The 25,190-nt window shown below is 26.9% G+C and overlaps 1 protein-coding gene across 2 annotated transcripts in view; it reads left to right on the forward strand.

Annotated features, from left to right (window-relative positions):
- The window catches only part of LOC101241457 (AN1-type zinc finger protein 1), a 26,696-nt gene extending 1,544 nt beyond the window's left edge, over positions 1–25,152 (forward strand). Inside the window, exons 1-2 of one of the 2 annotated variants that reach the window (XM_065802832.1) lie at positions 18,748–18,966; positions 24,331–25,152. In XM_065802832.1, the coding sequence (XP_065658904.1) occupies positions 24,338–25,138 (801 nt within the window). In that variant the 5' untranslated portion in view covers positions 18,748–18,966; positions 24,331–24,337 and the 3' untranslated portion in view covers positions 25,139–25,152. Of the gene's footprint in view, positions 1–18,747; positions 18,967–24,330 lie in introns of those variants that run through there. The other variant, XM_065802831.1, reaches the window with a different exon arrangement.
- Positions 25,153–25,190: the final 38 nt, after the last annotated feature.

The following is a 25,190-nucleotide window of genomic DNA, read 5'->3' on the forward strand; positions in this document are numbered from 1 at the left end:
TTGACAAGATCCAAAAACACGTTGTAAATGTTATAGGATGTACTCTAACTGACATGTTTTTTTCCTCAAACATTGGTACTTTGGATTTGTCACCTGATTTCGTGTTTTCATAACTCATACACGTTACATTTTTTAAAGCCTGTCAAGCTTGTTAAGCTGTCTATCTTGATCTTTAACTCTCTTCTTTATTTTCAGGTAACTTCCTCCTTAATTACTAATTGTATGCAGTTTTGTTATGAATTAGTTTTTTTTTAAATAAAAAAATAAATGCAATATTGTAAGGAAAGCGGCGTGAATTTTTTGTTAAATGTTTTTTTTTCGGTGATTTGTGACAAGACTGTAATCTTTAAAAAATCATTTTGAAAATCTTCAAAAGATCGTATTAAAAATATTAAAAAAAATCCTTTTGAAGTTTTTCTAAAGATCCTTTATAGATCTCAAAAGATCATTTTGAAGATCTTCAAAAATTTAAACTTTAAAGATCTTAAAAATTATCTTCAAAAAGATTTTCAAAGATTTTTTTGAAGTAACCTTAGTAACCCTTTATGACCACAATAATAGAAATTGTTTACATCAACGCTTACTTTTATTTTCAAACTTAGCATCTCTAAAAAGTGTTCAATTTTGTTAAATTTGCGAGAAGCAGATTTTATAATTTTGATCAATTATTATGACTCAATAACCGATCAAACAATCAAGTTGTGTCAAACAACCAAGTTTTGTCAAGCAATCAAGTTGTGTCAAACAACCAAGTTGTGTCAAACAACCAAGTTGTGTCAAACAACCAAGTTGTGTCAAACAACCAATGTTCAATAACCAAGTTGTGACAAATCAATTTATATAATTATATAATTATAATTTTGTATAACTTTACTATTTACTAAAGTAAAAATTTATTTATTAAATTCAGTTTTTGTTCTTGTAATCTTTTACATTTCCAATCCAAAAGATCTATCACATTTCTTTCCTTGTAATCATTTTCCTTTTTGTGATAATTTTCCTTCCTTGTGATCATTTTCCTTTATTATGATCCTTGTGATCCTTCCTGGTGACATTTATATTAACTTATTTTTAAATTTTAGTTCTTATTTACGCTGTTATATCTATACAGAAATAATAAATAATAAATAAATTAGAAACTATTGGGAGCTGAATTTGTGTTTCCTAAAACAATAAATTTACTTGAGGTGGTACTAAAGCAATAATTAAAATGAATCAATTAAAAAAATGCAGATTTGATGTTTCATATATCAAAAACTAGAGTGTACAACTTTGAAACAATTTGTAACAATAATTTATTTTTTTCCCCACAAATCAAAATATTAAAGCACAGAAAAAGAAATATACGCAGAATGCTAAACTTTAAGATAGGGTCATTTATATATTATAAAACTTAATCAGTACAAAGATCATATATTGATGCAGGAATTGTACGAGATCTATGTGTTGAATATATATAGCTTAGGTGAAAATGTAATTTCACTATATTTAACCAGCTGCAGGTGTTATGACAATGTTTCATGAACTGATTTTCATTGGAACCTAATTTTAGTACAACTCCTGAATATGACTATAATGAATATATCCGGAAAATTTACAAATCGTAAAAAATTAAAATTACTAATCATAAAAAAAAAACAGGAGCGTTTTGCCACCAATAGAATAAGCTGGTTATTTATAACCTGGTTAAAAAGTGATATAGTAAAAATATTGGTTCAAAGCCAAATCTCGTTTGGCGTTTCTAAGTAAATAAAATCATACTTAGGTTTTTAAAAACGATATATCTTATGATATAATACAAAACCATATAAATGTTATAAATATTAGAAACCAGAATTAAATTTTACATATAGTGAACTGAAAACTCAAAAATCAACTTTTTTACGACTTTAATACTTTATTTAATACTTTATACCTTCTTTTTTTTCTAAAAGTTTAAAATGTGTATTAAATATTTCTTGGGTAGCAAAATACTTATTTTTAAAAAATTCTTTTTTGTTCGTTATGAACATAAAAAATGTATATTATTGTATAAACTTAAAATCACAAGCCAACTTAAAATCATAAGCCAACTTAAAAGAAAATAATACTAGTGGAACGCATAAGTTTTTTATTAAGTTTTAGCAAATGCATTAGAGTAAAATCGGGTTTCTTTTTTTTTATACAACCTTAACGGGACTCAAAACTTTTTATATTTTTTATTGTTGCAAATAAAATAGCGCTTGAAACCGATATAAAAATAGTTTTAGCATCTTGTTTGAAATTTAATTTACATTCTGATAGTATAACTTTTATGCAGCTAACACAAAAAGTTAAATATAAAATCAAAAACGTAAAAAAACAAACTCTTTTTTTCTGATAAAACCGCACTCTCGAATAATTACTTAGTTTAGTTTTTCATAAGTGACTAAGCGCCTATCTTTGTCTAATTAACTTAAGGTTAATTTTGGTTTAATTCATCACTTACTCATTAAAAACCAGTTATTATGTTATTTCTCAATCATCACTTACTCATTAAAAACCAGTTATTATGTTTTTTCTCAATATAATCATCACTCGCTCAATTCAACTAAACTCACTCACTTTATAAGTCAAGTAAAAAAACAAAAGCATACAAGGAAGATGAATGCCACTCTAAATGTTAACTAAAAAACAAAACCATAAAAAAAAGATGTAATACTAGCCGCATTAACTAATATGAAAGAAAATAAAACATCACTAAGAAATGCTGGATTTAAACATGGCGTTCCAGTCTCAACACTAAAAGATCGCAAAAATAACCATAACAAAGGCTTACATGGCACAGGTACATTAACGGTACTCTCAAAAGAAACAGAAAGAATGATGGTGCATACTTTTCAATCTCTTTGTGACTGTTGTTATGGTTGAACTCGAAATGAAATCCTCGAACTTGTATTTGTCTACCTTAAACACGAAGATTAATTGTACTTATACAGAAATGGCAAGCCTAGCAAAGACTGGTTATATTTCTTTATGAAGAGATGGTCAAAAGAAATTTAAGCAAGAAAAGCGAATAACTTAGCATCTAAAAGTCCCGCTTCTTGTGCGACAGAAATAATTGACTGTTATTTTAAATGCGTTTAAAAGCAATATCAACAGATTTGTATAACTACTGGGTTGCATATTTGAAATTATGAAGCAGGTTTTTCGGGTGATCAAGGCAAAGCAACCGTAGTGTGTCAAAAAAGGACAAGGCATTTAAACTTACTGACAACAATGAAAAAATTCATTGTATCGTGAAAAATTGCTGTAACGCTGATGGGCATTTTGCACCACCATTTATGATACAAAAAGCCAAAAAAAACTTTCGTCCTGACTGGGCAGGAGGTGGTCAAATCGACACCAAATATTCAATTTCAAAATCAGGTTGAATGGAGCACGATACGTTTATTGAATGGCTGAAAGAAGTATTTAGACTCAAAACTGAGATTATTGAAGATATTCATATTTTAGTATTAGATGGGCATACAACTCACATAACTTTGGAAGCGGTATTGCTGTGCAAAAAACACAATATAATCTTGGTTTGTCTACCAGGGTATTCTTCACATATTTTACAACCATTGGATAGAGGTGTCTATTGTCATGTCAAACAAGCATGGAAAGAGATTCTTACCAAGTATTACAAAGACTCAAAATGTAAGAATTTGAATAAACAAAATTTTCCACCGTTGATCAAACTGCTGTAGGAAAGTGATAAATGTTTTACACGCTTGCATGCAATTGCTGGTTTCCAGTACTCTGACTTATTTCCACTTAATAAAAACAACATAAATCATATGGCATTAGCAATCACACAAATATTTAATCCACCATCATCAACTTCAGCTGCCTCCGCAGCACCTACACCATCTTGCTAAGACACAGCTTCATCATTTTCAACTGCCGCCACAGCACCTACGCGAGCCACACTCCGATTACCATCTCTATACAAAACAGTATAGAGATGAAGGTGATCCAGCTTTTTCAAACCAGAAAATTGTAGACTCTCTATGCCAAGTATTCAAATGCTTGAGCATAACAAGGCTGAGCAACCACAGCAAAAAATTAATGAAGAACAAGTACCAGCAGTCAAACGATTACCGGTTGCAAAATGTAAAAAGTGTAGAGTTCAATTACACATAGAAATGTTGCAAATTGAGATTTCGATGTGTCAGGAACGGTTTTGCAAAGAAACATGTTGTCCAAACAAAGTATGTAGTTGGAACTGAATTTTTGTTGTAGCAAAAAATTGAAAATATTTCAGCATAGCTTCTTAAATATAAGTTGTGTTAAAAAAAAAGGTTAAAACTAATAAAAACTGAATGTTTTCTAAAGTGTGCGGTTTTATCAGAAAGTCGCCTAAAGCCGCACAAATTATTTTTTTAAAGCTCATATAAGAAGCTGTTAAGAGGAGCAGCTGGCATGGCTACCCATGCTTGTTATAAAAGAGCATTTCTCCACTCTTGCACTCATTTACTCTCAAAAAGGCCTGCGTACATATATAAGTATATATATACATATATATATATATATATATATATATATATATATATATATATATATATATATATATATATATATATATATATATATATGTATATGTATATATATATATATATATATATATATATATATATATATATACATATATATATATATATATATATATATATATATATATATACATATATATATATATATACATATATATATATATATATATATACATATATATATATACATATATATATATATACATATATATATATATATATATATATATATATATACATATATATATATATATATATATATATATATATATATATATATATATATACATATATATATATATATATATACATATATATATATATATATATATATATATATATATATATATATATATATATATATATATATATATATATATATATATATATATATATATATATATATATATATATATATATATATAAACACTTTATGCAAAAACCATTAAATTTAATTGAAGAAACTAACTTTTTATTATTTTCGAAAATTTTATTATTTATTTTAAATATATATATATATTTATATTTTCTTATGAAGTTTTTTATTACCTATCAATAAAAACAAAAAATAAAACAAGTTCTTTAACTTTTATTAACTAGTGTGAGGTTCGACCCGGTTTTACTCTATGCATTTTTATCAAAAAATGTACGCATCGGTATATGCAAAAATCTGCAAAAATATGCAAGATTAAATCATAATAGTTTTTGAATTTTTTAAAGTACTCTTTAATCACGTGTTCAACTGAATCTTGTTTTTCTACAAGCTGAAAAACAAAATCTGCGGTTCCAATATTTAAAAGATCTATCACTCTGACACCTTTAAATTAATACCCAGTCGTTCAGTAAAAAAATGTTCAGTAATTTATAATGTTTGATTTATTGCAGGTTAAAAAATTGAGAAGCAATCGGTTTGAAAATTGGTGAATCATTTAAAAACAAACCGATGTCAATGCGAAATGTGCAAAATTTGGCCCATAGATCGGTAAATCACAAATAGTTTTACTCCACAACAAGTGCTGCATAGGGTTAATGTATCCACAAAATAATAATTCATTTATGCTGTATGGTGTGGAGTAACATTCTGATTTATTATTGGACCTTATTTTTTTTAAATAAAAACTTTTATTCGCCTATTTTTTTCCCTTGAACATCAGTTCATTGGATTTCGCTTCCTTCATTTTGTTTTCCTGATTTATATAATTGCAATCTTTTAAGTCGTCTGTTAACCGTTATCTTTTTTTATGAACTTTATTTTTTCTTTTCCAGTAACTTCTTCTCGGTTGCTTGCAGTCTTGTTGAAAGTGAAGGTATTTAGAAATAAAAAAAAAGTGCGTTTCTTCCAATTGCGTCAAGCTTTTGCATTACTATGTCCTTATAACCACAAAGCTTCAGATCATACGTTAGTGCCGGAACCGAATATAAAGGACTTTTAAAAAAGTTCAAAAAACATTTTTTTGTTTAATTTGCTTTACTAACAATCTCAAAAACGTGAAAAAGTTTTTAAAACTAATCGAAGAATAAAATTACAAAATACAAGTAAGTCAATACAATTGCTGATTGTTTAAACTACACCAAAATATTCGTATTACCATTTTTTCCGTAAGTGAATTGTAAAATTACTGAAACAATATTCATTAATGTATGCTTACAAACAAATTACCAAAAAAATAAATTAAGTCTTTCATTTATATTTTGTATTTGATCTTGCAGACACATAAGATTTTGATAATAGTTTGTCATGTAAGTTACTTCCTCGGGTTTTAACATATAATTGATCAATATTGGTAAATGTATAGAACTTTTTTTAATTGACTATGTATTTAAATGTATGATAATGTCGTTAAATGTATGGTAATGTATGCAACTTGTCGTACTGATACTGACACCAAGTAATTACCGATCTTGGGCAAATATAACAGCATATAATAAACTAGGACGGAACACGATAGTAGAAGCTAGTTGACGTCTCAAAAAATAAATTAGCTAAAAATATCCGTCATGATAAAATATCCGTCTAAAAATATCCGTCATGATGAAACACAAGTATAAAAGGTTCAACAATATAAAAAAAATACTTCAAGTCGTTGAAATTAATTTAAAAGTGGCGAATGAACTGTATAACTCTCTGTCTATTTTCAGATAAGGTTATATCAAGTTTTGAAAAATTTGAGAAGTTGTGATATTCGTGGGCACCTACAAGTACTTCGTTGACTAGAAACAAAAAAGTGCGCACAAACCTTAACAAGACAAATAGGCGTTTATTAAGGAATCAAATTTCACTGGGAGAAGACTTTTAGCTGAACTAGAAAGGCGAAGGCAAGTTAAGTTCTACTTCTCTCTCCTTTTAAATTCCTTGTCTGTCTTCTAATTATGAACTTTTTAGCAACCACATCGCACACCCAAAAACTTTTATAAATTTACCAAAGCGATACAAGCATTTTTTTTCCAAATGAATGTCTGCATTTTAATTTCTTCGTTCTCATTTTGATTAAAATTGGTACCGTTGAAACCAGGAAACCAAATCATTTGGATTTAATTTTGATTATTCAATAAAAAAAACTTGAATCTACATTACCTTATGTCAATGCTGTTTTAATATAATATATTGTTTCTCTACGCTGCTTTTTAAAATATACTAGACTAAGTATAAACCAAGTAGTGGACAGAACTACTAGACTAACTATAGATCAAGTAATGGACAGAAATAAAAAAAGAACTTTCTTTGGTATAATTTAAAAAAAAAGCATAGAGAAACGGCTAAAAACATTCAGGCCGTTCCTTAAATTAAAAATGTTTTTCTAAAAGAAATCATCGCAGTAGGTGTGAATGATCATTTGCTGATTAAAAAAGCCGTCGTAAGATAAAAAATAATCATCTACTTAATAATGTGATAATAAAACCAAGATGAAACAATGTAATATTTAGAAATGTTTATGATTCGTTTTACCCTACTGAATGGTTTGAAATTTTTTTCGTTTACACAATAGCTGGAAATGTTTATGGTTATAATTATAAAAATGCATTTAATTGTATTTATATTTATAAAGATAGATTTAATTGGCTATTTTAATTATACGAGTTTTTAAATTTATTTATATTTAAGTATATATTTATATTTATATGCTAAAATCTTACTAAAATCTATATGCCAATATCTTGCTAACAAATATCTTATAACTTGTGTGTTTATCTTATATTTAATGGATATTGATTGTAAAATATAACTGAAATTAACGGGGCAAGATGATAAGACTATCGTCTTCTGCTTGCTCCAGTCAATTTGTTACGTAAACAATTTTGTAAAAAATTTTATATTGATGAAAATTTATATATATATATATATATATATATATATATATATATATATATATATATATATATATATATATATATATATATATATATATATATATATATGTAAAATACAAAGATGTGATTGTCCCTTGCTTATTCTTTGGATTAGTTTATTATAATCACATTTACTTATTAGTTTTTGGCCTAATGCAGTAATATTTGTTAAATGAGTTATATAAAAAAATTGTGTTGAAGTGCGAACTTTTTTTTCTGGGTGACTTGTGGTGGATGAGTTGAGATTAGAAAAACCACAACCGTTGTTTTACTGCGGGGATGACCTAAAGGTTATGAATGACCTAAAGACGGCTATATCGTCAAGGTTTGTGTTTCGGAGTTATAGAGTTGAGAGAGAGTTGTAGCCACAACTTAAAGCAGCCTCCTCGACTGTAGTAGCCTTCATGGTGTTGGGGAAGTGAATTGAAATGAAAAAAAAATTGTATATATAAATTTTTTAACAAAAAGTGCAAAATATTATTTGTAATATTTGTGTTCATTGATCCAGAAAATTGTGATTATTAAAACATGTACAATTTTTAAACCAAAAGCATTATACTAAGTCTTTTTTATTTTACCAATATTTTACAACCCAAGTAAAGGTTTGCTCTATAATTACAGAGCCGACAACACCGGGGAGGCCGGCTCTGTGATTATAATTGGTTCCCCATTTTATTTATAAAAGACCTTTTTTTTTTTCTTTTTTTTTTTAAAATCTAGACTCTTTTTAAAATTTGACGATTGTGCCCCTCCTCTTCGAAACCCGTGTCGTAGGCCTTGTAATAACTCGTCAACTAAAATTGCTCTTACAAACGCGTTTAAAAAATTTTCAAAATGAATCAAAAGCACATTTAAAAAGTTTTCAAAATGAGTCAAAAACGCGTTTAAAATTTATGGTACATGCATATAACATCAATTTTTTTTTTTTTTTTGACGTATCATTTAAGTAAAACAATAAATATTTATGGAATAGTTAATGTTTTTCATAGCTTTATATCCCCTATTCTTTTATCCTTGTCCTAGCTTCGATGTACTTGCTCTAGGTTTGATATCCTTGGCCTAACCACGACATTCTGAACTTTATTCCCTTCGAAGTACTGGATTTTTGCACTACTTTTTTAGGAACTCTCTCCTTAAAAAAATGTTGCTACCTTTTTTTTTTATATTAAAATTAAAAATATAATTTAAACGTTCCTGCAAATATTTTGATTTTAAACTTTATTCATTATTAACTCTTTTTTCAGACTCATATTAATAGTATAATAAATTTATTTTTTCAAATTCCTGATTAAAATTGCTTATATAATATCAAAAATACCTGAATATACACTAGCTTCATCTTCATCTACTTCGCTCGATAGTCAGTTAAAATTGTCTGCTCCATCTTATTTTATTCTTGTACAACACTTTTATTAATTTTTTTGTTTGTTGAAAAATAGATGAAACTTTAAAATCAAAAATTCAAAACAAAATAAAAATTATAATTGTTTTTAATTTTTTTTTCTAGTTCTAGTTAATTTATTTTATAATTTTTTTACTTCTGCTAAATTCTATTAAATAGAAAAATATAAATTCTAAAATTATCGATAATTATCTATCAAAATAGCAACTGTTGCCATTGTTACTGTAACTTAAAAAAGCATAAAGATAATTTTCCATTGTTTAATGTTTTATTGCCAATATTAAATAGATGTCAAAAATGAATATAAAAAACTTATATAAGTTTAAAAGATAAAATTTACTACAAAATTCAAGATTTAGGTTATTTTTAAAATAATTTAATCCGTTGAAAGGAGTCTTAAAAGCATGTCTTCTAAACAATGGTTGTACATTAAATTGTATATAAATATAGTTTTGCCAGATTTCGCCATATGAATTTACACTGAGAGCCAATAAGACCGACAGGTTTTACGTAGTGTCAATTAAATAAAAACCTTTTTATTCAAGAGTATTTATCTTATAGCAATAGAAAAGAGCTTTTTTAAAATCTTAACAAAAAGCTGTATTATAAATGTGACAAAAAGGTAAAATCGAGGGGGTCTTCGCCCATGTTAGCAGTTTAGATATACGTTAAAAAAAAAAAAAAATTTAAATTTCAAGTAATTTAAACAAATTTTAAAGCAAGATAAATATTTAAAAATAATTACAATAATAATGTATTAATGCTACAAAATAATGTAATGATGCTTCAATAAAAATCAAAATTATTCTTCATAGTTTTGACCAATATACACTGCTGAAGAGCATAAAAAATAATTCAATTTAGCAATATATTTACATACGTACGTAAATAGACATTATTAAATTAAATTATTTTTCCAATGAAAACTAACTACAAAGAAGAAGTTGAGTCTGCTATTATATACGTTTAAATTGATTCCATGTAGGAATGAATTCTCCACACTGTTTAGCAAAATGTCTTGGGTAGATGATACATAGACTTATAATACACCTTTACATTGCAGTTTTCTCAATTTAGACCTATATTTCAGTGTATAAATAACTTTAAAATAGAAAAGTATTATAATTTTATGTCAAACTTTTGCGGTAGAGTATGAGTAAGCGTTTGCTAAATTTAAAAACTTTTTATCTATCAAAACAAAAGGCTATAATCTAATTTCATAAAGTTAAAATCATCTAAGTTTTCTAAACAGTTTACAGTCAGTTTGCTTAGCAGCGTAGAGACTTCAATCTTAATTTAAACGTGTAAACCTTTTGTTTATGATCCCTATACATGTATGTATATATATATATATATATATATATATATATATATATATATATATATATATATATATATATATATATATATATATATATATATATATATATATATATATATATATATATTTATGATTTTATGATATATGTGATCCCTAGCATTTTTTTTGACTTGATAAACGCTCTTTACTATTTTTATAGAACAAATATTCTTAAATAAGCTCTTTTTTTTGTAACATGCAATTGAGGGGATCGTAGCCTATTAAGCATTTTAGTACTTAAATGAGCAAAGACCCCCTAAATTTTAACATTTTTCCACTTAACTCTCAGCACTTTGTTTAGATTTCAAAAAAAGTTTCAACTATTGTTCTTAGACTATTAGAATAAAATAAGTTTCATTTGATAAAAATAAGTTTCATGACATAAAACTTGGCAGTCTCTTTGGCCCATAGTGTTTGACATTCTTAAAAAATCATTTTATTTACGTGTAATTATTAATTATATAAAATATTGAACCTAATAGTTATAACGCATTCAATATAATATAATAATTGAACAGATGTAAATAAATAACTGATAAAAATTCCAGACTTTTAAGTAATCTATTTCAATAACCTTATACTGTAATTAGTTTAATTTTTTATGAGCTTAGCACAAGGGGCGTTTGAATGATTTTTTCAAATTTTATTAAGGTGCTCCAAGATGATCAATCCAAGAAGACCTAGTGGTCTTATCTGGGAGCACAACAATGAGCATTTAACTTAAAACCTCCGAGGTCACCGCTGCACATTGGCTACTCAATTGGAATGGGAACTTGCGCAGTCGGAAAAAGGGCGCAAACAAAAATAAGACAAATTAGCGTAAAAGAGAAGTTTCATATTAAGAGAGGTGCAAACATTTATATTTAATTTATGGAAGTAAAGTTTATTTTTAAATAAAATGTTTTTGTAATATAAAAATTTATATTTAATTATTTGAAACTTTAAAAATAAAATGTTCAATAAAACAAAACAAAATTTATATTTTGAATCTTTTAAAGCTAAAGGATCTCATAACTTTTTTGTTAAAGTCTTTAAATTATTTTTAATACTTGTTTATTGCCTTCTGTTCAATTTTTGATACATTAGAACTTATTCTAAACTGAAATGTTTATCTATCTAGTGGCTGGATAGCTCTGTTGGTTAGAGCGTCAAACGAAAGGTTAAAAACTGGACTGTTGAACAGTATGAGTTCAAACCAGGCTATCGCCAACTCAGTGCTTAAGTAGAACTTTGGTGCACAAAAATTTGGGTCAATGAACAAACGCTACTTTAGATTAGTCTTTATGACAATTTGTGCCAATAATTTTTTTGAATATAAGAGTATTGCATAGCAAAATACAACATGAAATTCAAATTAAAAAAAAGTTTCCGACATTGGCCTGCGCCTAAAACAAGGAAACCATTCGAAAATGTCTTTAAGTATTATAAAATATAATAAATAACTAATTTTCATAGTACATGTAATGTATATTCAAATAAAAAAAAACAAAAAAAAACTCAAGCAATCTTGAATTGTTTCAATTTATTTACAACTATTGCATTGTTTTTTTTTTCACTTATGGTTTTTTTTATTCACTTTAATAACTTTATTCGATGCATTTTTTTTCGGATTTTTAATTCTTCAAATTTATTTATTTATATAAATTTTTTTAAATCTCATTTCAGTAAAAATCTTTAAAATTGAAAAAATAATTGAGAATATTCTCAAATAAGCTTGAAACGTTTCTAAAAGTAGCTATATATTTTTGTCTTGAAACAAATTTTTTTTAAATTACTTACCTATTAAAACAAATTTACATAACTTTACATAAATTTACATAAACGATCTTTATGAAGCATCTAATTTAATGACAATTATGTTTGCTGACGACACGAATTTTTTTCTATCTCATTGTAACATTATTACCCTATTTCAAAGTATGAACCTAGAATTAATTAAAATTTCAGAATGGTTTAAATTAAATAAGCTTTCTCTTAACATTGAAAAAACAAAATGGTCTCTTTTTCATCCATACTACAAAAAACATCTTCTACCAAGTGAATTGCCTGCTCTTTTTATTGATGACATTCAAATTATTGATGAAAATCTGACATGGAAAAAACACATTGAAAACTTATCCTGTAAAATTTCCAAAAGTATGGGAATACTATATAAAATAAGAAGCATGATAAATAAACATACTTTAATTCAGCTTTACCACTCTTTTATTCATTGCCATCTAAACTTTGCTAATGCGGCTTGGGGTAGTGTAAGTAAAACTAAATTAGAACCACTTTATCGCCAACAGAAACATGTTGCACGGCTTATTAATTTTAAACATCGATTTTATCATGCTAAGCCTCTTTTAAACGAAATGAATATTCTTAATATATATCAACTTAATATTTTTAATGTATTAAAAATTTTTGATTTCTCTCATGAATGGAACTTTTTCTTATTTAAAAGAAAATTGAAAGAAATTCTTTTCTCAGTTGAAAACATTCTGATATATTTTTAAGTTTGTTTTGTTTTTTATTAATACTCTTAGGAAATATTTTATCGTAATTTATATATACGAAATTTTATCTTAACTTATATATATATATATATATATATATATATATATATATATATATATATATATATATATATATATATATATATATATATATATATATATACATATATATATATACGTATATATGTATGTGTAATTGTGCGTATTATTTGTATGTGTATATATATATATTGATGTGTAAGTATATTTATTTACTTGTTTGTATGTTTAAATATTTATAAATAATTATATTTGTATTTATGTGTGAATATTTGTCTATGAATTATTAAAGGATTATTTATTATTTAAAATCTGTTTAGGCGGTTCTCGATGACAAGATCTTATGATCTTCTGCGAGTATCCGCGTTCTTGATGTAACGTTAACAAAATTGTAGTTCTGACTATACGTATTTTATTCATTCTTATATTGTAAAACTTATTTTGAATAAATAAAAAAAAAAAAAAAAAAAAAATTTATTTCCTCCTAAAACAAATTTTATATTGCATGGTGCTATAAAAATGCCCATAATTTCATTCCCCCATGCCCCAAACGTAAGAACAATAAGTTGATAAAATAATTTTTTTGCTTCAAATTCACTAAAACAATTTTTGCTGGGATAGCATCAGTTCAAGTTAGAATCAGAAGTATTATGATCACCCTGGTAAATTATAATCAAGTATAACCTATCTCACATCTTGATGGATTGTAGGATTCTCTTTTTCAGGAAAAAGCTAAAGGAAGCCAAAACTGACTTAAAATACTCACTGCTTTGGTTGAAACAGTGTCTTGATAAGTAGATTCTAGTTACATGCGGCAACTGTCTTGTAAATAACCTCCGAAGCAATGACTTTAGAGGTAAACACAAAGTTTTTGTTGATTGGACATGCACCCCTTCTATATCTAATAAGCTGACATAGATTAAATCTGAGTTACATTGTTTTCTGCTCAGGATTATAAAGGCTGGATCATCATGACTCTACTCATAGTAAGGTTTCCCAAACTCTGTAGTAGCTCTCAGAAAAACTGATTTCTATTCTGATATTTTACACCAACAGATAAAAAATATCAAGTTAGGTATACCTTTTGATGTGTGATGATTTTAAGACCACATACAGACCTTTGCTACAATTTCCTCTCTAAAAATCATCCAATCAGTTAAGGATTCAAAGAACTGCTTATAATCTCCTTATAAGCAGTTCTTTGAATCCTTAAAATGAAAGTGCGGTAAAAGTGAATGCTCTTGAATTGCCAAAGGCTTTTGATAAAGTTTGAAGTGCTAGCCTTCATCATACGCTTGCATCAAATGTCTGTTTTTAAAAATTATCGAAACATTTCTTTCTAATTGCAGTAATAAAGTTGTTTTGATTTACAACATTATTTAAATTTTCTGGGGTGCCGGAAGGTACTGTCCTAGCCCCTGCGTCTTTTTTAATGGTCTTTTTAATTATCTTACTTCTAAATTTGGAATTTTTCCAATATTTTGGAATAGGCTTTGTTAAAAAGCACTAGAGAGAGCCGCGTTAAAGATGCATCTACAACTTTAAATTCAAATTAAACTCAAATTAATTTCTTTGATTCTTATGTTTCATTTTGTCTTGAGCAGATTTTTCTTTCTGTTTATGATAGTAAGACAAAGTTGCATTTTAATCAAATGTGGCATAAAATCTTTGGCAGTGCTTGATAACCTTATATGCACTTATAAAGTGCTATATATACCAGCAAATTTTGTAACAGTTTTATTGTGCCCTTTATTTACGTCTGACAATCCGCACATGGCGCATTAAAGTTATAATTTTATCATTACAATTTTGCATTAAAGTAAAAATTATTTAATAGGGTTTGTTTATCCTCATTTAGTTAGCTTTTTTAATATAACTTATATATCAGTTGTGCAACAAATATATTACTAGCTATTTTTTATTTTATTTTTTATTTATTTTTATTTATTTACCTCTCCAAGGCCGAGAAGACTACTACAGTAGAAGAAGTACTTTTTTTTGTGTGGTTACAACCCTCTCTCAACTCTATAACTTCGAAACACGAACCTCGATGAATAAGACCGTTGCGCGGAGAAACAAGTTGAGTGCGGTACCACCAGGGACGTGGTGGGAATCGAACTCGGAACTTCTCGCTTATGAGGCGAGCGCTCTACCACTACACCACTACCGCATAAAGTGTAAATTTATTGTGTTCGAATTTCTTATAAATGAGCAAATATAAGATTCAATTTTTTTGTAAGGAAAAGGTGCAAGGGTGTAAAGGCGCTAAATTATTAAGACTGAAGTATCATTAATTTTCATGTTGTAAAATCTCTTTTTTTCTGTATAGTTTTTTAGACAAAGAACTTGGGAATTTTACTGAAATATCTGCTTTTTATAAATTCTGCTTTTTAAAGTATTATAAAAATTAGCTAAAAACACTTCACTTTAAAAACACTTAGTTTGCAGTCTTGCAACTTTGTTAGCATCTTAACTTATTTTTAGAAATAAGGTGATGGCGGAGTACTAGCGGTGGAAGCAATGAAACTTTTAATTGTGAAATAATTTTTTTTTCTTTTTCATTTTGCAGTTTGTTAAAAATTACAAAAACAAAATTACAATAATAGAAAATCCTGGCCAGAGCAAGAAGAAGACACCGAGCCCTTATCTTATCACCAAGCCCTGTAACATTGGTGTTTTTAAACGTTTTTAAAAACTTACATAACTAATAAGTGATACATAAAACAGTATAAGTACATACAAAACTTCAGCAATAAAATAAGTTTGCTAACAATCTTTAACCGCAATAAATTTAAAAAATAAATTAAGGCAAAAGTGAGATGATCATGAAAAGGATTGTTTATAAATTACGTCACACTTCAGGGAGGTGGGGGGAGGGGTAGGTGATTTTGTGACAATATGCTACGAGGGGTAGGGGGTCTCGATTTTGTGACGCAGCATTTTTTTTTTTAGTTTTAAACCTAGAGAAAACTTTCTTTTAATTAAAAGAGTGACTAAACCAAAACCCTCAGTTAATGTAACTACATGTTGATTGTAAAATCAACTACGCCTATATCTTACTTTAATCGATGTGTACACTCCGTTAACGGAGTAGTTAAAGCCTGTTAACGGACTGTTACGGCTGAAACAATTTATGTGCAGTGCACGTTCTTGGCGTTTTTTATTAAAAATAAAACGTTAAGTTTTATTTTTAATAAAACTTAACGCAAAAAAATTGCGTTAAGTTTTATTAAAAATATTGCAATATAAATAAGTATTTAGAGCTGATTAATAAATATCAACAAAAACATAAAACATCAAAGGAAAACAATAAGTAAAAAAAAGCTAAAGTAAAGCTAATATTTTAAAATGATTTATTTAATTCAAAACCTTTTAAATTGTTTTTAAAAAAGATATTTGTAATCTAGTATATCGATGTATGTCCATATTTAGTAAATGCCATTTTGAATTAGCCTTAAAACTTTCAGAAGTTTAAGTGCAGTTTAAAACGAAGTCTTGTTTCTTATTAAAAGTATGAATAAATTTTTCTTTAACCTTAACATTAACATTTTTTGGGGTAGCCCTTATTCTTATTATTCTACGACTTGATGGCATACTGTTGACTAGCTTTTGACATTGTTCATTTTGGCATTATAATTAGAGGCTCATCTTAGCCATTTTATCTTTCATTTATCCTCTACTTATCTGAGAGGTTTACCTTAAGCCACCCAAATATTGTCAAGTAAGTTCTTAGTCCGTATCAGATTGGGGTTAACCATTCTAAAACAATAATTTTATTTGTAAAAGTTACGCCCAAGCAATAATACATGTTCCAACTTGTTAGTTATTGTAAGAAATGCTATTAATATTAAATACGTAGAAATACGTTAAAAACTGCAAAAGAATATTATGGCTATGCTGTTTCTATGATTACCATATATAAAACTTATATTCAATTATATTTGGTTAATTTGGGTAAAACAAAGTGCATTTAGACTTACAGATAAAAATGATGCATCGTTTTTCGGCATTATCACAATTTATTTGAAATTGGTTTGCACAATCAATATTATACATCATAATATAGCAACAAAAGAAAAACAAACAAAAGAAAAGAAAGTTCGAGACAAATGTTAAGTAGATTCGGATTCACACTAAGTAGATATTTTTACGCACATTTAGTTTCCGGTAATCCAATAACTGAATAGCTGCGTCGGATTAATTTTATAGAGCTCAAAAAATAAAGAGCACACAAATGTCTGAAAATTTAAAGAAAATATGAGAAAAATAAAAATGTTACAAAAAAAGAAAATAATAAAAAAATAAATAAAATAAAAAGGTTTTTACTATCATCATTTGAAATACTCACAACATTTTCTTTTGATAGTTTTTCAACGACATGAGAGAATGAAAAAAGAAATGGAAAACGAGATGAATGGTTTCGGGAGAAAAGCTGGTCTGTAAAAAATAGCTTAGTCAATAAAATATTTCAAAAGTTGTTGACTGAAGTATCACTGAACAATTTTGAGGCGAAAATTTTAAATTGTTTTTTGAAACAAATGCAAACTTTTGGTTTTTGACCAAACAAAAACTCAAACTAATGTGTGATGGAAATTTATTATAAACCTCAGCAGGCGTTTCTTTTGAAAATAATAATGTCAATAGATTTTATTATAACAGTGACTATTATATGTTTAAGAAAAAACTAAATGAAAATAGATAAAAATATATATATATATATATATATATATATATATACATATATATATATATATATATATATATATATATATATATATATATATATACATATATATATATATATATATATATATATATATATATATATATATATATATATATATATATATATATATATATATATATATATATATATATATATATATATATACATATATATATATATATATATATATATATATATATATATATATATATATATATATATATATATATATATATATATATATATATTCATATACATACACACACGCACACACACGCACACACACACACACACACACACACACACACACACACACACATATATATATATATATATATATATATATATATATATATATATATATATATATATATATATATATATATATATATAATCCTAATTTAAATTTTTAAAAATAGTTTGTAAAAAATGCAAAAAAACTTTTTTTTATGTTATATGATATTTGGTTGTTTATTAATAAACTGGGTTTTAAATAGCTTTATTAAATTAGAATTATAAAATTAGATACATAAAAACTTATTTATTTAGAACCTTCTTAACTGTTGCTAGAATCCATTGGTAAGTTTTTTGGAGGGCAACTGAAATCATTTGCTTAGCACATGAATGTTTAAGTATGTAGTAGGTGGTTATAATAGGAAAATCAAATTTTAAGATATAAAATTAACCTCGGAGAGAAAAACAAAGACGAAATTAGCAAAATAACCTTTAATACTTTTCCAGCCGAACAACTTTTGCCTCGATGTCCAGCAGTATCCATAGATATATACGTAAATTTATAATGGTGTAAGCTTTAAAGATTTTTTATAATAAATAGCTGAGTATGTGTTTCAGTAAAGATACAATATCAACTATTTAATATCTTAAAGAGCTATTAATTTTCTTTTTTTTTAATGATAAATAGTAATTAATATATGGCTAATATTAGTAATTTGTTATCGGTTATTAATAGTTTTAATAAGATACAGAAGATTATTACTTACTATGAAGTGCACATAATAATATCGCATATTGTATAGGTGAAATTATTTTCTGCTATTTATTATAATCCAGTATATTGGCTATTAATAGCCCATAATATAGGCTACATTATTGACGTAACACTGTATAAGTAAATTATAGTTTTTAATTAATCACTCAATGTATTTAAAAATATTTGTTGTATTTCAAAGTTGTTGACAAATAATAATATTTTTATAAAGTAATTCTTGAGTTACCTAAATAAAAATAATTGCAGCTTATAATAGATAATAATGATAATGTTATTGTCTGTCAAGTTAAATTAGGATGTCAATTGTTGTTATGATAGTATATACAAATAAAGTATAAAGTTTATTTTAGCCCAAAAAAATAGAGAGCAATTGCAAACAAACAACAAAATATTTTTTTTTCTTTGATAATTAATTAAAATAATATTAAATAATAATAATATTAAAAATAAAAATAATAACAATAATAACAATATTAATAATAAAATTCTAAAAACATAATCATGACTATAATATTTATAAGTATATTATTTTATTAATATAAGATAAAGGTAGTATTACTCATACAGAAGTTTGATCAAAAGAGTGACATCAAATTTGAATATAGTGTGACTAATGACAAAAAAAAAAAATTATTGTAATAACAACAAGGATAAAATTAAATTTATAATAATAAGAGATTAAAATGCTAAGATGTTAAAATTAGTTTTTTAGATTTTTTAAAAATTGATTTGTTTAAAATGAAGAAGTATATAAATCATTAACATACAAACTCTTGTCTCATTCACAGATGCACTGATAAACAGCAGAATGTATACAAAACTTTTGATTTTTTTAAAAAGTGTTGAATACTTATGTATTAATTTACATTGAAACCTTTGACTCTAAACATGAAAATAGTATCTAAGATGAAAATAAAAGTAATATTTCTAAAAAATAACCTTATTTATATAATGATGAGTTTTTGAGAGCATACTGCTAGCTTGAGTTTCTCACAATATTTATCAATGTAAAAAGTCGTTGAGAAAAAATATTAACTATAACATGTCACAACCCACGCAATAAAAACAATATAAGATTTTAATAAATACAGTTATAATGTCATGAGAAGTAATAAATAATTATGTAGAATTAACTACATACAAATTATAAAGTATACTATGTAATTTATATTGAAAGAGGTTCAAAATTAAAAAAAAAATACTTTTAAAAAAAGGCAAATTTGTAGCTGAATTTTAACAGAAAATGTAAATAAACAAAGGATATGGATTAAAGTTCATGTTTTTTAATAAGCATATGAAATATTTGAAGCAGGCTCGGCTATGCTTAAATGCAAAAGTATAAGAATGCAAAAAGTTTTTTTGAAAATAAAGCATATTTTTAATAAGATATACTTATTTCAATACTATATTTAGAGCAAAGATGTATCTGAAGAATTTTATAATTTTATATATTTCAAAAATATATTTTATTATTAGTCAAATAATAAAATATAGTTTTGAATAATATTGTATTAAATAAACTGCTGAGTAAGAGACTACAGAGAGAGACAGCAAGAGAAAGAAAGAATGATTTTGAATTTATGAAGTCATAAATGATTTTTTTCATTCATGACTTCATAAATTCATGAAGACATCTAATTCATGTTTAAAATTGTTTAACTTCATACATTCCTATGCAATGAATTCATAAATTTATGAAGTGATCACTTTGCAAAACATAAATCTGTATAAATGGTTTATCAAGGCTCAATAATCTTATCTATGTTTATTTTTTAATAAAATCTGAGCCTAGGTAAGCTTACAAATGTCATGCTTTTATAAAAAACATATGGATGAGTTAAAGTTTAGTTTTCTTATTGTTTAAACCTATAGTTTTCTTTAGACAAATTGTTTTTTATATTCTTTTTTCTTTTTTCTTTTTCAGCCCTTACTTTCTATTTGCTCAGTTAAGTAACTTTTTTTTAATTTTTCATTTTTTTCCCTTTGTTTTTAACAGTATTAAAATATTTTATACCTTACTTTAAAGTCAGGTCAGGTTATCCTGCTACTACTAACATGTAACCCAGTACAATCTGCTTCATGTCCTGCTACCTTGTAGGATACGCTTTTTTAGGCAAAGGCAAGAAGAAGCTAACTCTGACTTAACACACCCTGCCTTGAGACTCTTGATTGAGTAAAGGCTAGAGATGTTGTCTTGATAAAAATACTCATCTTAGGCAGATTTTAAATGCATCTGGCTATTGTCTTGTAGAAGTCCTCCTAGGCAAAGATTTAAAGGGTAAACAGGTTTAATCTGTTGACCAGCCTCACACCCCTTCTTTATTTATTAGGCTGTCACGTATGAATTTTTAATACATTGTTTCCAGTTTAGGATGTTGAATGCTGATTCTTCTTGACTCAATGCATGGGTTTTGCTTGTGTCTCGGTTTTTATAATTACGCAACTCATTCCATTATCTCCTAAGAGGGTACAGCTCTAAAACTCAGTTTTATGGTTCTGAGGCGGGCTGGTAGTCAGGTTTCCCGAACTCTGTGGTAGCTCTCAGAGAGGCTGATTCCATCAACAGCTGAAAAATATTAAAGTATTAACAGTGCCATGTTGCACATGGATGGTGAATCTGTTCATACTTTTGGTGTACATAGTCAAGGCCACATTTGGAGCACTTTGTTACGGCTTAGAGTTTATTAAAAGTAATGGCGCAATTGCTTGGACTATTAGGCAGTATATTGAGTACTGTCTATGCTTTGAGTCAAGTTTTTTAACAAATTTAAAAATTAATAAAGTACTAAAAACTATAAAACACAAAAAACCATCATCATCACCAAGTTCTCTTAACCTATCATTCACTAATATTCGTGGTCATTGAAGTAACTTTTCTTCTGTTGAGTCTTATCTCTTGCAAAGTTCACCAGACCTACTTGCTCTTTGTGAGACTAATTTGAGTTCAGCTGACTCATCTTGTGATCTTAGTGCTAATGGTTATCTTCCTTTAATTCGTGAAGACTCCAATAGCCACATGCTTAGCCTAGGCATTGAAATTTGTAAGAATTCACCCATTTGTCATGAAACTAGGTTTGAATCCACAGACTAATCTTTTATGTGCTTTTATTTAGCACCACTTCACTCTATCGTCTTTCTCTTAATTCTTTATTGCTCTCCTTCATCTCAAGACTCTTTTTGATGTTATTTCTGCTCAAATTGACCAAGCCCTTTCTTTTTATCCATCAGCCAATATGGTTTTATCCATCAGCCAATATCGTTATTGTTGGTGACTTGAATGCTCATCACACTGAATGGCCTGGCTCTAGTGTCAATGACTCTGCTGGTGTTGAAGCCCTCAACTTTTGCCTTTGTCAATCCCTAACTCAATTAGTCAACTTTCCAACTCACTTTCCGGACAACCCGAATCATTTACCTTCTCTACTCGACTTATGTCTTGTTTTTGATCCTATTCAGTGCTCAGTTTCTCCACATTTACATTTAGGTGCTTCTGATCATGTTTTGATCTCTCTAAAACTATTTCTTCTTCAGCATCTGAATCCCCCTATCATCGTACCTCTTACAACTACCTTAAAGCTGTCTGTGATTCTTTCTGTGATTTTCTTTGTGATGCCCCTTGGGTTGAAATTTTTTCGTCTCTGCTGATAAATGTGTTTCTTACATTGCTTCGTGGATTCAGGCTGGCATGAAATCTTTTATTCCCTCTCAACAAATCCAGGTCAAACCTCACTCTTTTCCATGGTTTTCCTCACATTGTGCTGCTGCAATTTCCAATCAAAACTGTTACTTCCATATCTATCAGCAAAACAATTCTCAAGAAAACAGATATTTTCACATCTGAGGTGGCATTGTTTGCTGATGATACTACCATTTATTTTTGTCATGATAAGAATCAAACACTCTCTGATTGCTTGGAGGGGGCATTTGAGCTTGAAAAGGATCTCACTAATGATGTCCTTTCTCTTTTAGACAAGGTGCAAAAATGTATTGTAAACATAGTTGGACCTGCTCTTGCAGCCAACCTCCAACCATTATCACATTATTGTAATGCTGCTTCTTTTTCTCTTTTCTAGAAATACCATAATGGGCACTGATCTAAAGAGCTAGTGTTTCTTGTGTCATCTACTAAAATTTATCTTGTGTTACTTGTTATTCAATCAAGTCTCATTCTTTTTCTGTGACTGTTCCTGAATACTCCAAAAGCTCCAACTCATTTAGTTTTTTTTCTTGAACATCATCAACCAACATCAGTTCTTTGAAATTCACTTCCTTTATCTTGCTTTCCCGATTCATATAATTTGCTATCTTTTAAGTCATCCGTTAATTGTTATCTTGCTCTACAATCTTCATCTTTTTTTTTCCAGTAACTTCCAACGCTAAAAGTGGTTGCTTGCAGCCTTGTCGGGTGTGAAGATGTTGAAAAAAAAAAAGCAAAACAAAAAAAGTTTTATGATTTATTTGTTTATTAATTATTATAAGATTTAAATTTTACTGCTGTTAATGTTCATGTTTTTTATGATTAACAGCAGTAAGGTTTTTTTTTCAAATTTTTATTGCTGATAAAAAATGTTAGCCATTAAGTCATTAAGTGAAACTTAATAAAAGGTTTTTTGCTCTTTATTTGTGTGTATTTTTTTGTAATTCATTATTTTATAAGTTTGTTTAATTTTTATTTATATGCTTTTATAATATAATTTATCTAAGTAATATAAAATAAACTATAGCAAGTTAAAAGCTATTTAGTTTCTAATTTCTTTATTGTCCAGCCTATGAGATTTCAAAATCATTGTTTTATTATTTTTTTGATGTCATTTAAAAGTATGTTTAGATAAGAACTCTTTTTTATATTAGAACAAGCTACAACTGGTAATAAAAGTTTAATAAACTCATTCTTCAAAAGTTAAATTAATGAAGATGTAGATTAATAAAATGTATTATTGTATTATTAAAAGAATTCATATTATCAATGTTTATGTTTATCATAATTAAAAGCTGAGTATTCTATATAATTTTCTTTTTTTATTTCCTTATTAGGTCGAATTTCACATTTTAAAATATCATAGACTGTCCCAGTATTCATTGCGAGGTCTTCTTACAAATTGCAAGGTCTAATAAAAAATAAGTATTGGACAAACTGATATTGTATCATGTGACCAATGTATTTATTCAAATAACAAACTGCTAACTTTGCTAACTTTAAGAACAATAAGAATTTAATTTGCTTTGTCATGTGTTTCTGTTGAGTAAAAAATAAATAAATTAAATTTTGGATTTTATTTCATCAAATAAACATTTTTTTAAACCAATTTTTAATTAAATTTTTATTGCTTTGTAAATATTTATTGATTTTATTGTGTCAATAAATCTTAGTTCCTATTACTATTATTTAAAGGTTTAAAATGGCAGAGTTAAATATTGGTGCTCATTGCTCATTTAAAGAATGCAATCAAATAGACTTTCTACCAATTAAATGTCAAAAATGTGATTTAATGTTTTGTAAGTTGCACTCTGTAGATTATCAACATTTGTGCTTGTTTTCTTCTAATGTGTCTGTTAATGAAGTATCTGGAAAAGGGTCAACTTTATCTGGACATAAGTGTAGTATTGATGATTGCCTTGTACGAGAACTGATAATGATAATTTGTGACAGGTGTAATAAGCAAACATGTCTAAGACATCGCTTACCAGAGGATCATAGTTGTCAAGGTTTTATTAAATGTATTAAAACTAATGGATGTAAAATATTAGCAACTCAAGGTTCTGGACTTGAACTACAAATAAAATCTGATGGTGTAGAATTGCTCACAACTCAAGGTGCAAAGAATTGCATTAAACACAATTTAAAGACAAATCCAACAAATAAGCCTTCAAAAACATTAGCAAAAGTAATGCAAATGAAAATGAAAATGAATTCCATTGGGAATGAATCTGTTCCTTTATCCGAGAGAATTTATTTGAATATTTTTTATCAAAATCAATGCAAACCTTTATTTTTCAGCAAAGAACTTTCTATGGGTAGAATTCTTGATCTATCAGCTCAGCAATTCGATTTAAAAAATGAAAATCAGTTTGCTTTCTCAAAGAAGTTAATATTTTGTACCTTTCAGAATAAAGAAATAGCTTTAGATATTAAAATAAAAGATGCAGTTGAAAATCATCAACTTAATGAATTTGGAGATATTATTTTGAAATATGAATAATTTAATGATATAAATATTGGATTAAAGCTAATGTAGATTTAAAAAGTGTCAT

This window comes from Hydra vulgaris, chromosome 08, assembly GCF_038396675.1.
Source record: "Hydra vulgaris chromosome 08, alternate assembly HydraT2T_AEP".
NCBI classification, from domain to species: domain Eukaryota; kingdom Metazoa; phylum Cnidaria; class Hydrozoa; order Anthoathecata; family Hydridae; genus Hydra; species Hydra vulgaris.